General features: G+C 42.9%; 1 protein-coding gene across 1 annotated transcript; it reads right to left on the bottom strand.

The window, feature by feature from the left end:
* Positions 1-446: 446 nt before the first annotated feature.
* CA7 (carbonic anhydrase 7) lies at positions 447-13,900 on the bottom strand. Its single transcript, XM_055000641.1, has 7 exons — positions 13,849-13,900; positions 11,136-11,333; positions 7,831-7,949; positions 5,721-5,816; positions 5,046-5,108; positions 2,485-2,640; positions 447-582 (listed from the first exon to the last, which is right to left on the bottom strand). The coding sequence occupies exons 1-7, from the start codon at positions 13,889-13,891 to the stop codon at positions 460-462; spliced, it is 798 nt and encodes a 265-aa protein (XP_054856616.1). The 5' UTR covers positions 13,892-13,900; the 3' UTR covers positions 447-459.
* Positions 13,901-15,984: the final 2,084 nt, after the last annotated feature.

Here is a 15,984-nt window from a genome sequence, read left to right as displayed (position 1 = left end):
AGCTGTATTTGGTTTCTCCCAGGATTCAGCAAGAACTTCTGTCGAGATGATGGAAGAAAGGAAGGATTGAACTGGCTGAGGTGATTGCTGCAGGAAACTGTTTAAGGACCAACCCCCTTGTTGTGACTTCTAGCAGCCCTGCTGAAAGACTTCAACAATGCATATATTTTTTAAAGCTTCCTCCTATCTCTATAAGGGCTAGAAATGTTCCTTTTTTAAGAAATGAAAGCTGAGGTACTTTGGAAGTAAAATGACTCCCAATTTCCTGCTCTGTCTGTGAAGAAGCACTGGTTAGGATGAGCACAGTATTTACCAGAAGCTCTGGAACTGGTATCCTCATTTAAGCTTTGCTTTAATGTCCCATGGCCCCTTTGATCTGGAGTTCTAGTCTGAAGCCCAATTATCCAGTTCTTGCAGATAATGAAGCACTTGGGATCCTTTGAAGTTCACTTGCAATGCTTAAACCTTGAAAGATGCACGTACGACTCTTCCCTTAAGAGGCTGTGGGGGGCGAAAGTTATTCACCATGTGAACCCTTTCATCTTCCTCAGTGGAAAAGAGGAGTCTTCGGAATTTCTCCATCTGTAAATTCAGGCACAACAGCGTTATTTCTGAGGGTGATCATCATAGCCAAGGGCCACAATCGACAGCCGTCAGAAAAGGCACCAATATCTTTCATCACAATACCTGCTAGATCTTTGCAATGAGCAAGTGACCTCAAAGGAGTTTTAGCAGACCAACAATCCCATCCTGAGCAGAATTATGCCTTCCAAAGCCTGTAGACTTCAGTGGACTAAGGGTGCAACTATGCTTAGGATACCATAATTTTATTGATAAACAAGTTTGTTTCAGTTTGTAAACTCTAACACAAGGGTCTGCAACCGATGGCTCTCAAGCCAAATGACACTCAGTACAGAAACAAATATGGCTCTTTAAAAAGAAAAGAGAGAGCCAGTTTGGTGTAGTGGTTAAGAGAGCAGGACTTTAATCTGGACAACCGGGTTTGATTCCCCACTCCTCCACTTGAAGCCAGCTGGGTGACCTTGGGTCTGTTACAGTTCTCTGGAGCTCTCTCAGCCCCACCCACCTCACAGGGTGATTGTTGTTGTGGGGATAATGATAACATACTTTGTAAACCACTCTGAGTGGGTGTTAAGTCAACCTGAAGGGCAGTATATAAATTGAATGTTGTTGTTGTTGTTGTTATAATGTCTATTGGCGGGATGGATGCTAAAATGACCAATATGTGAAGGGAAAGGCCGGCAGAGTTTTATGGGGCTACAGAGCTTCTTAGGGATGCTTTATGGAAACAATAGAGGTGAATTGTTCATTTTATCCTCACAACAATCCTGTGAGGTAACTTAGGCTGCAAATCTGCACTTGGGCCAAGGTCACCCATTGAGCTTCCATCGTAGAGTGGGAATTTGAACCTGGTTATCCCAGATTCTAGTCTGACACTCTAACCACTACTCCACGCTGGCTCTCTAAACACAAGGTCCTTGTTTTTTTCTTTTCTGGGACAGTGTGCTGTTACTATACAAATAAAACAGAACTGCAAAACAGCAGTCTTATGACACAATAGAGAATCCATCCAAAAAGTCATTTATTCATCAAGAACTCCCGAAGGCAACAAAGGTGCTTTTCAGTGGGTGTGGGCCCACAATTATTTATGTGCTGCCATCAGTACATGCAACAGTTTGTTAAGTAACTCAGGCAAAGACTGATCCTGATCCCATGGAGCATCCATCTCAGTTTAGATGGGGACAACAAGGAAGATACATACAGGAAAGGGATGAATGCAGCGAATGCAGTCACACATGTATTTAAGCTTTGTTTCAGCTGGGGGTGAGCTTGAGCTTCAGCCAAAATCTTTGCTGAAGTGGAGTCTTTGTCTTTTAAAAAGATTGATAATAAAGAGGGAAGCGCTGTAGGCGAAAAACTGTAATAGCTTAATAATATGCCTATTATGTTTTTTACTGTTTGTAGATTGATTTGTAGGCCATTCTTTTTTGTCTTTTTTATGTTTCACTTTCTTTCTTTTGTTCTATCTTTTAACTTTTCCATAATAAAAAAAAAAAATTAAAATTAAAAAAAAAATTAAAAGGAGAGGCACAGAAGCCCCACCCTCTTCCATTTCTACCTGTCCTGGGACTGTCTTTTAGGTCAAACGCTAGTAATTATTTTGTCTTGATATTTTGTCTTAGAGCCAAGCTACAAGTGACGCTTTACACAGGTTGGACACTTGTCAGCTTCCCTCAAGTTTTGATGGGAAATGTAGGCGTGCTGGTTTTATAGCTTGGTTCTCCATTACAGCTGCAAGACCAGAACGCCTACATTTCCCATCAAAACTTGAGGGAAGCTGACAAATGTCCAACCTGTGTCAGGCATCACTTGTAGCTTGGCTCTTAGTGCAAGTTATTAAGAGCAGATATCATGGATCTCACTGCAAACAACAAACAAAGGGATACAAGTCTCTAGATTTACCTGTTTTTCAGATATCCGTATGGCATCCTTCAGGACTATCCAAGTCACACTCTCACAAAGGGGAGGTGTTGTCAAGGATCCAGGATATGTCCAATAATCTAGACAAGAGGGCAGAAGGCTTCTTGGGTTGAAGCATTTAAACGGAGCCTTTGTTCCCTAAAGAAAGCATTAACAAGGATTTCTGTCTGGGGAGGGTGGAAATGGAAAGGGCATAAACAAAAGGCACAAACTGCGTGTTCAAAACTTGGAAGCTGTGCAAGGATTGTTCTTGCCCGGCCCTATAAAGCTGTGTCAAAGCCATCCAAACTAGAGCGGTCGATCAGGATTTCAGACTGACATTGGCAAGCTTGCAGCCGAAGCAGATAGATGAAATGGATTTGTGGTGGCAGGTGATTTAGGAGAAAACAGACCATATATCAGAAGATAGATTCAGGCGGGTAGCCGTGTTGTTCTGCAATAGAAGAGCAAGATTCGAGCCCAGTAGCTCTTTAGAGACCGACTAGATTACCAGGGTATGAGCTTTGATCCTCAAAAGCTCACACCCTGGAAATCTAGTCAGTCTCTAAAGTGCTACTGGACTCGAATCCTATTTCAGAAGCTGAGCTTCATCCCTTCTCCTCAACTAGTATTCTGTGTGGAGGATTTCCCCTCCCCCCTCCTCTTTTGTATGAAGAAACATTTTTGTAAGACCCCTCTGGCAGTCAGACGTGGTTTGGACCCAAGTACATGTTTGGCCATTCAGTGAGAACTTATCGTCTTAAGTTGACAGCATGGGTCAGCAATTCCAGACCCAACTCTGCACTGCACACGGCTCAAGCACATGAGCTGAACCACAATTCTCAGGGCATTGGTTCCAAAGCGGAACAGAAATAATCCAATCCAAAGGGGACAGAGTTAAGGTTAGGGAAGATGAAGTTATGTTACTTCTATAAAGGACTATTTACAATGATGCTGTTGTCTACATAATAATCATACAGCTAGATCTTAAAAAGTGCTGTTCACCCAGCTCTTGACAAGCTGGAAGCTTGTGAAGAATTGTCTATGTGTGTAGGAACGATTTGGAAATCCAACCCCCAAATTCTCTTCCTTTGGGATTCTGTATGCACTCAGGAACATCAGTAAGCTAGTTTTAGGTGGGTAGCCCTGTTGGCCTGCAGTAGAACAGCAGGATTTTCATCCAGTGGCACCTTAGAGACTAACAAGATTTTCAGGGTGCAAGCTTTCAAGAGTCAGAACTCTCTTCTTCAGATACCCTTCTTCAGTAAGCTAATTTCCCCTCCCCCACCTGCCCTTTAATTGATTTGACTGTTCTCAACAATTTTTGCCTCTTGAAGCATCTAAAACTGCATTTGTGTCTCCCTTCCTTCCCCCCCCCCCTTTTCTTTTTTTGCATGTCTGGGTAGTCCTACACTTGAAGAACCCCCTAGCTTGTCTAAAGATTTTTCTCCTTTCAGCTACTTTAGTAGAGTCCCTCTACATGAGATGTCTTACACGGAGATGCTTAAGTGTAGGGAGAGGCAATGTTAGCCTGGAAATGTTGTTTAAAAAGACAGAGCTGACAGAGATTGCTCCTCAGAGGGTTTGTTAATTTCATGTTTGCCTCTGGGAAGGCTCTGTCAATTTCACCTCCCCTTTGGGGAGGTGAAGATGAAATTAACAATCCTGGTCTCCTTGTTTTTAAACTATCCTCTTGTAGAGAGGTGAAATTGACAGAGCCTTTGGCTCTGTCTTTTTAAACTACGCTTCCCAGCTAACATTGTGTCTCCCTACATTTGAGCATCAACGTGTAAGATGTCTCACGTTAGAGAGGCTTGTAGCGATCATGACTACACAATAAAAGTTTTCAGGGTTATGATGCAATTTTTATCTTGTACAAGTGCTTAAAGACTGTCTGTTGTCACTTGGCATAGCTTAAGGCAACATAGAAAAGAGTCCAGTAGCACCTTTAAGATTAACCAACTTTACTGTAGCATAAGCTTTCAAGAACCACAGTTCTCTTCATCAGATGCATGAGGGCAACATCACTATAATGTACAGTATGTGTGTAAAGTGCCGTCAAGTCATAGCCAACTTATGGCAACTCTATAGGATTTTCAAGGCAAGAGAGAAACAGATGAGGTTTGCCATTGCCTTCCTCTGCATAGCAACCCCAGGTTTCCTTGGTGGTCTCCCATCCAAGTACTAACCAGGGCTGACCCTGCTTAGCTTTTGAGATCTTACAAGACTCCCTTAATTATGATTTGTTAGAGCCCAACAAACCAAATTCTGGATCTGAAGTTGGTTTGTTAACCAGTTAGTCTCAGCTATTGGTGTCACAGGACGTCTGAACACAGACATTTGGGCTGAATCCTGACTTGTTGCCCAGAGATGCTCCCCCACGCCGCAGAGAGAAGGCAATGAAACCTAAGTTTCTCAAGAAGACAAACCAGGATTTATTTGTGAGGGGAAGCTTGGCGTCACAAACTAGCCATCGTTAAAATAAACCATGGTTTTATATAATGTCTGAATGGAGAATGCCAAATCAATACAATGGTTACTTTAGGTTTTGATTTAAGACTTACTTTAAATTTGACCATGTACAAGGCATCTGTTAATCTGTTCATGCCAGCATGCTCTTTTCCCGTCTAAAAATTAAAATGACAACGAAATGCATAAGAATGTAGATTTTGGTAGCAATGACAGATGCAGTAGATAGCTGATCAGTTTGGGCTCCCCGCCCCCACCAGATGTATTTTTATGAAACTACAGTTTACTTGCTATAGTAAAGTTATGTAGCTACAGTTTACATTACTGGCTTGTATAGCACAAGTGCTACGAGATGGAGCTACACAATTCAAAAGGTTCCTGACTGAAATCTCATCTCAGCCAATTCTGGTGCGAGTTTGCCAGATGACCTTAGACAAGCGATTCTCTCTCCCTCTGCCTATCTCCAACTCACAGCATGAGGATAATACCACTAGCCTACCTTACAGGGCTGTATTGGAGGTTACTGTGATGATGTACATGAAGTAATTTGAGCACGGAAAGTGGTATTTGTATGCTAAATTTTGTTAAGCATCTTAAAGTGCAATCCTAAACAGAGTTACTCCAGTCTAAGCCCATTGAAGTCAATGGGGTTAGACTGGAGTAATTCTGCTTAGGCTTGCACTGTTATTTCCCCACTTCCTAAACATGTACCTTGAATCTGCAAATGCAATGCTTCTCTAAGCAGAAGTGACAACTTCTGTGGCTCTTACCTCTAAGAAAACGCCAACCACAGCTAAGCCATCTGGAGCCTCCGCTGCCTCTCCAAAAGTTCTGTATTTCCTGGCATTCCAGTGAACTAAGTGGAGCTGTAAAGGGAGTTATACATGATTACCGTAAATGTTAACTGACAAGGTCAAGACTGATTATGTTCAGTAAGCAATAAAGGCTTTGCTCAGAATTGTAAAACGCTGACAGAATTTCTGGGAAGCAGCTGAAACTCAGGGAGCCTGAAAACAGCCATTGCTTTTATTGAATCTGCCACTCTTGTTTCAGACCCAGGTTCATCAATCTACCATGCCAGAACTCACCAGAGCTTTAGAACCAAAACCTTGAATCCATTCTGGAGCAGCATACAGTCTAATATAGTTTCCTATAAAGCTGTTTCCTCCACTTGAAGCCAGCTGGGTGAGCTTGGGTCACTCACAGCTCTCTAGAGCTCTCTCAGCCCCACCCACCTCACTGGGTGATTGTTGTGAGGATAATAATGACATACCTTGTAAACCGCTCTGAATGGGCGTTAAGTTGTCCTGAAGGGCAGTATATATCAAATGTTGTTGTTGTTGTTGTTATAGCACTCTTTATCCAATGTGTGCCCTGACCTGGATATCCCAGGTGAGCCGATCTTATCAGATCTTAGAAGCTAAGCAGGGTTGGCATTGGTTAGTTATTGGATGGGAGACCTCCAACAAAGACCAGGGTTGTAGAGGCAGGCAATGGCAAATTAGTCTCTTGCCATGAAAACCCCGCCAGGGGTCGCCATAAATCAGCTATGACTTGACAGCATACTCCACCACCGCATCCAATGTGTAATTTTTATTGTGAAAGGAGAAAAAAGAAGTTCACAGCAAAAATAGTACATCTGTCTGTGATGTTTTTCAGCTGCCTGTTCTTTCTACTATGGAGCCGGTGTCTCCTATGCCAGCTGAGTTACAATCTGGTTCATCCTCCTGGAAGTAGCTCCTCCCACCGTCTTCCACCACTACTGTATAGAAACACCAGCATCATTGCGCAATTTTGCAGCAGGATCTCCTTTAATTTACTAGTAAGTAGTAGTGTACATTGAAAAAAAATTGTTATTAACAATGAACTCTTCATTGATGTTAGTGCTGCTACCGATACCCCCCTCAAAGCCCTCCTATATCATTCATATGTAAGAAGCGACAATGCTGTGAAGCCATCCCCATTAGAACGGTGTTATACACACCTCCTACAAAGCTGATTCACACAGCGCTCTATTTCCAGGATCACATCCACACTGTTATACATACATACATACATACATACATACATACATACATACATACATACATACATACATACATCAAGTTGCAACTGACTTATAACAACCTCAGCAAGGGGTTTTCAAGGCAAGTGAGAAGCAAAGGCATTTTGCCATCGCCTTCCTCTGCAGTCTTCTCTGGTGGTCTCCCATCCAAGTTCTGACCAAGGCTGACCCTGTTTAGCTTCCAAGATCTGACAAAATTGAGCCAGTTTGGTGTGGTGGTTAAGAGTGCGGGACTCTAATCTGGAGAGCCGGGTTTGATTCCCCACTCCTCCATTTGAAGCCAGCTGGGTGACCCTGGGTCAGTCACAGCTCTTCCAGAGCTCTCTCAGTCCCACCAACCTCACAGGTGTTTGTTGTAGAGATAATAACAACATACATTGTAAACCACTCTGAGTGAGTGTTAAGTCATCCTGAAGGGTGGTATATAAATCAAATGTTGTTGTTGCTGTTGTTGTTATTATTATTATTATACTATCCTGCCTTCCCTCCCTACACTGTTTTAGGAGGTACCAATGTCCCTTTATAGACAACTCCTGAATTTGCTCTTTTAATGACTTCCCTCCATTGTAAGCATTATGACTGTTTGTGATTTTCACTCCAGTTCATTCACCTGGTGGTACATACATATATACAAACAAACCCAAGTTGTGCATCACATATCAGCAACTCCAGAGAAAAGTAAGCTCTCTCTTAGACTATAATCGGCATTTTCAAAAAGACACTGCAGAACCCAGCCGTCTGTGATTTCCTTTGCAACCACAATACACACAATTTCTTTATGAACATTTGTAAGGTGTCAAAGGGTCGTGACTCACCTCACAAGGAAAAGATACACCGTCAATGGTGTGCTCTGATCCACAACCTCGGCTTGTCCCCCAGTGAAAATGGAACTGTTTTAGCCTGTAGGGATCTTCCAGCGGACCTCCACTTATCACTGTGACCAGAAAGTAAAGCAAAAGGTTAGTGTGGTATAGTGAATTTTTTTTAGAAAGCTATGTTGGTTACAGTGTTGGCTTAGGACTGCTAGATATCTGGGATCAAATCCCCACTAATTACATATTGTCCTGACCTGAATGGCCCAGGCTAGCCTGATTTTGGAAGCTAAGCAGAGTCAGCCCTGATTAGCAATTGGATGGGAGACCACCAAGAAAGTTCAGGGTTGCTGCACAGAGGTAGGCAGTGGCAAACCACCTCTGAACATCTCTTGCGTTAAAAACCCCATGTGGGGTCACTGTAACTCATCTGCGACTTGATGCACTTTCCACCTCCACCAATGGCACGTTATATTTTTCTCACATCCTTCTTGGTTTTGCACCATCCTAACAGGTAGCAGAAGCCTATTTTCAAAAATAAAACAATATTTAGCAAGAATATGATAATAATAACATTTGATTTATATACCGCCCTTCAGGACAACTTAACATCCACTCAGAGCAGTTTACAAAGTATGTTGTTGTTGTTGTTGTTGTTGTTGTTGTTGTTGTTATTATTATTATTATTATCCTCACAACAATCACCCTGTGTGGAGGATGGGGCTGAGAGAGCTCTGGAAGAGCTCAGACTGACCCAAGGGCACCCATCTGGCTTCAAGCGAAGGAGTGGCGAATCAAACCTGGCTCTCCAGATTAGAGTCCTGCCGTTCTTAACCACTACACCAAACAGGCAGTGCTTGTGAAGACTGGGTGTCAGGAACACTGATACAGCATATCTGATGCTCACAAAAGCTTCTCTGAAAGCAGGGCTGCCTCTGTCATTCAGACTGTCTCGGCAACTGTCAAGGGCAAATTGAGTAGGAAGCAGGGCACAAACCCAGATTATTCTCCAGTTTCTGGCATGGCAAGCTTGCTGTGCAGACAGCATGCGTCAGAATCTTGATGTGGCCGAACTGTATATCACAAGGAGTTCTAATAGTCCCTTCCAGTTTACATAGGAATGGCCTCATCCTTGCTATATTGAGAATGGCAAAAAACCCCTTCAAGCTAGCTCTACCCAGCAGCACTCTCACTGAACTTTAGGAAGAAGGGATTCATTATATTTGCCCCAATATCCCTGAAATACCATCAGATGCTACACATTCATTGAACTGTTCCTACTACAGGGATTTGCAAGTTAGGTCGGTCTTAAGTGATCGGATAGCTGCAACTTAATACGGCATCTGATAATGCCCTAGCAGTATCAGGAATGGCCTCACCAACGTTTCTCACCCTGTCACTGGAGACTGTAAGCATAGCATTTAAGGCTTCTTTCCGCATTACGGTTTGTCCAGGGAAACTTGTAGCAGTATGATACCAGTGCTTGGGCATGGACCAAGGAAAGGTAGGCGTTCCCCCCACCCCCTCCTTCCCGGTTGAATGGGACAACTGTACAGGCAAAGCTTCCTGACTCTTGTGCCTCATACTCAGAGGTCTCCTTCTTTCTAATTCTGGTGTTTCTCCAGCTCTATAGGTGGAGCTTGGCATGTTGGCAGAACAGATGGAGCAGCACCTTGTACACATTAAACAAGTGGGGGACATGATTCATTTATATTTTGTGCCACAGACGTGTTGGACTAGGACCTGGGAGATCTGGGTTTGAATCCCTATTCTTTAAAAAATAAAATTTCTTCTGGGCGACCTTGGGCCAGTCACTCTCGCTCAGGCGAGTTATTTTACAGGGTTGCTGTGAGGATAAAACGGAGGACAGGAGAATGATGTGAGCTGCTTTGGGTCCCCGCAGGGGATAAAGGTGGGGTAATAAACAAATAAAATGTCACTGGGTAGACAACCGTCATTTTAAAGAGACTTCTTAAGCTTGTAACTAGCTCAGAGGCACCAGCCTTTGGTGTGAGCAGAAGGGCAAGAGTTGAAGGTTGTACAACCAGTTTGGTGTAGTGGTTAAGAGCGGCAGGACTCTAATCTGGAGAACCAGGTTTGATTCCTCACTCCTCCGCTTGAAGCCAGCTGGGTGACCTTGGGCTAGTCATGGCTCTCTGGAGCTCTCTCAGCCCCACCCACCTCACAGGGTGTTTTGTTGTGGGGATAATAATGACATACTTTGTAAACCGCTCTGAGTGGGTGTTAGGTCATCCTGAAGGGCGGTATATAAATCAAATGTTGCTGTTGTTATGCTGTGGCCCTGCCAGTTGAGAGCCACTGGGGGAGGGAGGCTGTGAAGGGTACTCTGGGCATTTTAAAAACAGGCAGGCAGCCCTTCTGTGCCGGTCTTGTACAGAATCCAACTCAGTGAGAGAGTTGGGGTGGGGGTGGGAGAGACATTGCAGGAAAATATAGGTATTTCCCCTTATTTAACTTTAGAAAACAGCTGAGATGTCAACTATCTGGTGAAGAAGAGATATTACTGTATTATTTCTTTGGTTTATTAAAATTGTACTTTGCTTGTTTCAGTTGTTTGTTTATAGTGTTATAGTATTTCATAAAACCACTTTGGGTCCTACTGGGGAGAAAAGTGGGGTAAAAGTGTCAGAAATGAATGAATGAATGAATTGCTCTATAAAATTGTATAGAATTGCTCTATAAATTTGTATAGAGCAATAGTAGAACAGGACACATTGATACTTGGGTGTCAACCTTTGAATCATCTAGTAGAAAAAATGAACAGTATGGGTATATCCACATTTAAGCTGGCTTAAGTGTTATTTCTTCTTAGGGAATCCTAGTGGCTGTAGTTTGGGGTGGGGTGAGCTAAGGATTTTTACAGAATCTTGATCACCCTCATCAAATACAATTACCAGGATTCTTGAGGGGAAAGCCATGACAGTTAAACCTTCATGAAACTCAAAGAACTCTCTGGTGTTAAGTATACCTTTGTAGGGTCGTCATCATAAGTCTGTTGTAACTTGATGGCACTTTACACACACAGAATCCAATGATAATAAGGACTCCGTGTTCTTCTAAGTTAAATGAAGCGAAATGACTGTATTTTCCTGCAATCTCTCCCCATCCACACTCCCAGTTCTCTCACTGAGTTGGATTCTGTATGAGACCCACACAGAATGGCTGCTTTAAAAATGTCCTGAGTACTCTTTATGCCTCTATTTGTTCTAGTTGATCAGCTCCAAAGCCACCAAAGCACAAAAGAAGACTCTCGTTCTGGGAGGGTAACAATAACAGGCAACACTTACCGGTCTTATCATCAACATCCTTAAAGTCTACCATGACCGAATGCCCATTATTGGAGAGCTCAAGAGATGTGCACAATTCATATGAAACCCGGAGGGGCTTCAAACATGGGTCGAAAATGACTTGTTTTGAGTCTATGTCAATTGGGGATTGACGGTTTCCTTGGGCGACAGGATAGGATGAGTACCACTCAGAGGGTCCTGGGAAACAAAGAAATAATCATTATTACTTCAGTCGTATCTTCAGAACCACAGATGTTTTCTTTCCTTCTTCTTCTTCCCGTAAGTCTTTTGACTATTGCCTTACTTTTAGAGGGACAGTCAAAATCACAAGGGGACGTCTAAAAAATAAAGGAATGGACCAGGTTACTAAAGAACTTGTTTTGTGAACAGCTAACTTCTGTACAACATGACAAGCTTGGGAGGGTTGCTCACCTGACATCGTCACAGCAATGTGGAAACTGTTGTTCTTTGATAACATCAGAAGTGCTAAGTCATGTGGGAGAGAGCACGCAACATGGCTGTTTGGTGTAGTGGTTAAGAGCGGCAGGACTCTAACCTGGAGAGCTGAGTTTGATTCCCCACTCCTCTGCTTGAAGCCAGCTGGGTGACCTTGGGTCAGTCACTTAAGAGCAGCAGGACTCTAACCTGGAGAGCCGGGTTTGATTCCCCACTCCTCTGCTTGAAGCCAGCTGGGTGACCTTGGGTCAGTCACAGCTTCTCAAAGCTCTCTGAGCCCCACCCACCTCACTTTGGTGAGGAGGGGAGCCCCCCACTCTCCTGGCTTTCTGCTAACGATGCAAAACTGAATTATTCAAAAAGGCGTTTTACTCAAATGGGAGGGCTGTATTGTAGGGAGGGGGTAACAGATGTTTCGCCAATGAGATACGGACCATAGACTTCACCGCTATGTTGCCTTACATATTATCTGTTGCTTTAAATATGTACTCCTATGTACTACCTGTGCTTTATGTTGTCTAATGTGAGTCCTAGAATTGATTATGTTCTGTTTTAGTATTTCTTCTACTCTGTATTGGATTCTTGCTAATGCTATGTCTTTTAAACTTGTATCTATTTACCCAATGGAAATGTCCTTAATATTGTATGGAAATGTACTTGATACTGATTGCACTAATCTCATACTGTGTAATCCGCCTTGAGTCTCAGTGAAAAAGGCGAACTATAAATGACATACATAAATAAAATAAATAAAAATAAATAATAACAACACACTTTGTAAACTGCTCTGAGTGGCCATTAAGTTGTCCTGAAGGGTGGTATGTAAATTGAATGTTGTTATTATTATTCCCTCGCCAATGCCGTCCAAATCTGGATCTGGATCAACTACAAAGTGGAGGACTCTTTAGACAAGATAATGGCGCATGTTGTTACTTATCAGAGAAGATCCAGACATTTTTATTTTTTGGTGGCAACTTTCCTCCCTTAATTTGACTCGATAGAGTAGTGACTGGCAAAGGCTCTATCAGAATCTCAGGCAGAATACACAGTCTCTCTGAGAACCAAGCTACAAGTGACGCCTGACACAGGTTGGACACTTATCAGCTTCCCTCAAGTTTTCATGGGAAATGCAGGCGTCCTGGTCTTACAGCTTGGCTCTCCATTTAATTGAAGTTTACAGAAACCCCCCACACACACACTCAGCGGAGGGGAAGGGGGACGCCCGGTGAGAGTCTAATGCCTGCACTCCCCTCCTGACCGCATGTTCTCCCTCCCATAGACTGCCACTCTGTAAACTTCAATTAAATGGAGAGCCAAGCTGCAAGACCAGGAGGCCTACATTTCCCATCAAAACTTGAGGGAAGCTGACAAGTCTCCAACCTGTGTCAGGCGTCACGTGTAGCTTGGCTCCGAGAGAGATGTACTGCACCACTGAGCTATGTTCCTTCCTTTATGCATTTTCCTGGCACTCATTATATTGTCAAGGATTAGCAAATTCTATACCCCCCCCTTCCCTCTTCTCCGGTTAGTCATTGGCTCTAAAAGCTATGTAGCTTGCTACTGCAAACTGTAATGTGCATCTAGTGTGTGGTGCTTGTCCAATCTACAGCATTTTGAGAATCTGAGAACCATTTTAATAACTTTTTCCTGTTCTTGAGCATCCTCACATTGCATTGCTCAATGGCAGAAATGCTTATATAAAAATAATTGGTGAACATCTGTAGGATTATCGGTCCCTCTTCACATACACTTTTCAGTCATTTTGCGTCCCTTTTGCTTGTATGTATTTTATTTGTATGCATCCCCAACCCATCTGGTTCAGTTCTGGAGTGTGGATCTTTCCTCTTGGCTTAAGTCTCATAAAAAGTTTACCCCCTTCGGAATCTGTGCTAGTGCATAAAGAGAAAAGTCCAAAGTATTATGATCTGGAAAGGCCCTTAGAAGGGGCAAAGGTCACCCAGGTCACCTAAAAAGTGCTTCTTGCATTTCAAATGAATTGGCAAAAGTATCCTGCAAAGGCGAGAACGTGGCTGAGGTGTGCTTTGGTAGAGAATGCAGAAAGCAAAGAAATCTGTGCCGGTTCCAAGTAATAATTCAAGATCTGCTCATTGGTTAACCATTTACCTGCCTGTTGTACTTGCAGGGCATGCTGTTGGTACCTGCAGGGAGTTCCTAAAGATATTAAGCAGAAGAGAGAAGGAAAGGGGGATTGGCTTAGAATAAGATGGAGGTGGGGGGGGGGGTTCAGATAACCTACCGTCCTTCTGCCCGTATCCCCAGCACTTATGACCCGTCATCATGTAGCTTGCTTCTTTCTCCTTTGCTGCCAGCTCTTTAATCCAAGCACTGCAGCTTACCTGCCTTTATAATAGCTCACTTGTGGGACAGTGTCAATCTCTTAAAGTGGCAGGAGCAATTCTTGCTCTTAGCCTGCTTTGCACTCTCAGGAAGGCTGACTGAATCCCACGGTAGAAGGAGTTTTATGCAAATCTAATCTTTACTGCATAGATTAAAATTCCTTTGATCCTCTATAAGGAACATAGCAAGAATCATTTTTTTACCTTTGTTTGTTAAACTATTTATACACTACCTTATTAACCAGTAGGGTCCTTGAGACATCGAAGAGGTGCAGCTTGTGATAATTCAGTGTACTTGATTGCTGCACCAGATCTTTGAAGGATACCTTCTGCAGGAATGCCCTGCAGAATGTAGAAGGAGAAAGAGCTCAGAGGGACAAACTTAGAAACATAGAGCTGGAAACTTAGAAACATAGAGCCCCATACAGCCCAGCCCTCTACACAACACAGGAAATTCACAGCTCCCCTCCCCTCCCTCAGTGACCCCCTCATTGCCCAGAAGAAGGCACAAAACCTCCAGGATCTTTGGCCAATCTAGTCTGGAGGAAAATTCCTTCATGGGCCATTTCCATGCGAAATCGCGCCAGGAAGACAGCGTCTTCTTGCATGAAATCACGCCAGGAAGACGCGATTTCATGCAAAAAATCCTGATGCCAGCATCTTCCTGGTGCGATTTCGCGCGCCAAGATGCTGCCTTTTGCGATGTTCTGGCAGAAGGTAAGACGTGTGGAAACGGCCCTGGTCTCAGAGTGGTGATTGGCATTATCCTGGGCATATAAGAAAGGGTCCCGAGAGCCAAGCACTGGCTCATCCCTTCATGCACTCTGTTTTTATTGCCTCAATTCATATTGAGTCAGGGAATCTTCATAGCTCTGAGTTGGCCATCTAGCCTCTTCTTAAATACCACCAAAGAAGGAGAGCCCACCACCTCCCAAGGAAGCCTGTTCCACTGAGGAACTACTCTAAGGGCCAAGCTACAAGTGACGAATGACACTTGAACGGCAAGTGTATTTCTCCCTGTTCACTTGCGCTCCACTCGATCCATGCCATTCAAGTTTTTTTTAATATCTATCTATATATATATATATATATAGATATAGATATAGATATAGATATAGATATAGATATATATTTCCATTCCTTCAAAACATCCTTATTCCCATACATACATACCCATTGCCCTCCCACCCCTCTCCATAAGTTCATATACAGTTTCTATATCTTCGGCAGAAATCCCTCGTAAGAATCATTCTTCTATTTATCTTGTTTCTTCACATCCGGATAAGAGGAGTTAGTCTCTGAGTCCTCTCCTTCTTCTATTCCTTGCCACTTGCCATTCAAGTGTCATTCGTCACTTGTAGCTTGGCCCTCACTGTCAGGAAGTTCTTCCTAATGTTTAGCTAAAAACTCTTTCGGTTTAATTTTAATCTATTATGTACAAAACTCCAGTGGCACCTTAAAGACTTATGCTGAAGTAAATATTGTTAATCTTTAAGATGCCACTGGACTTTTTTTAAAAAATGAACATTTGCCAGTTGATCGTGCCTTTATTTCAACTACTCTCTAGTTACCAGTGGTTCATACAGTAGTTAGACACATTGAGGAGATTTGTTGGTACTCCTGACATAGGGCTTACTTTTGGGACTCAAAACTTCAAAAAAAATAATGGCATTTAACATTTTAAAAAATATCTGTATGCGATTCCGTATCTCTGCATTTGATGCAAAAAAATGCAAAATAAATATATTGCTCTTTTGATGTATTACTCTTCGGATTCCAGTTTGGCAAGCAATTTCCTTATCAATCAGAAGGAACAATGGGGACGATAGCCTCCCTGAGTTTGTCAAACACCCCTCCCCCATGTAAGCCTGGTAAGATTCCTCTGTTCTCTCCAACTATCTTACAGGGCCATAAAAGAGCACAAGTTGACAGGAACCACGTGTATTATTGAATATGTAATCAGACCCTAAAGGCATACGTTTAAGATCACGTATTATGGGGTGAGTTGCCTTAACAACCTTTAATAACCTGGTTTA

This window comes from Eublepharis macularius, chromosome 16 (assembly GCF_028583425.1).
Source record: "Eublepharis macularius isolate TG4126 chromosome 16, MPM_Emac_v1.0, whole genome shotgun sequence".
NCBI classification, from domain to species: domain Eukaryota; kingdom Metazoa; phylum Chordata; class Lepidosauria; order Squamata; family Eublepharidae; genus Eublepharis; species Eublepharis macularius.
Note: the sequence above shows the minus strand (reverse complement) of the source record. Positions and strands in the feature narration are given on the sequence as shown.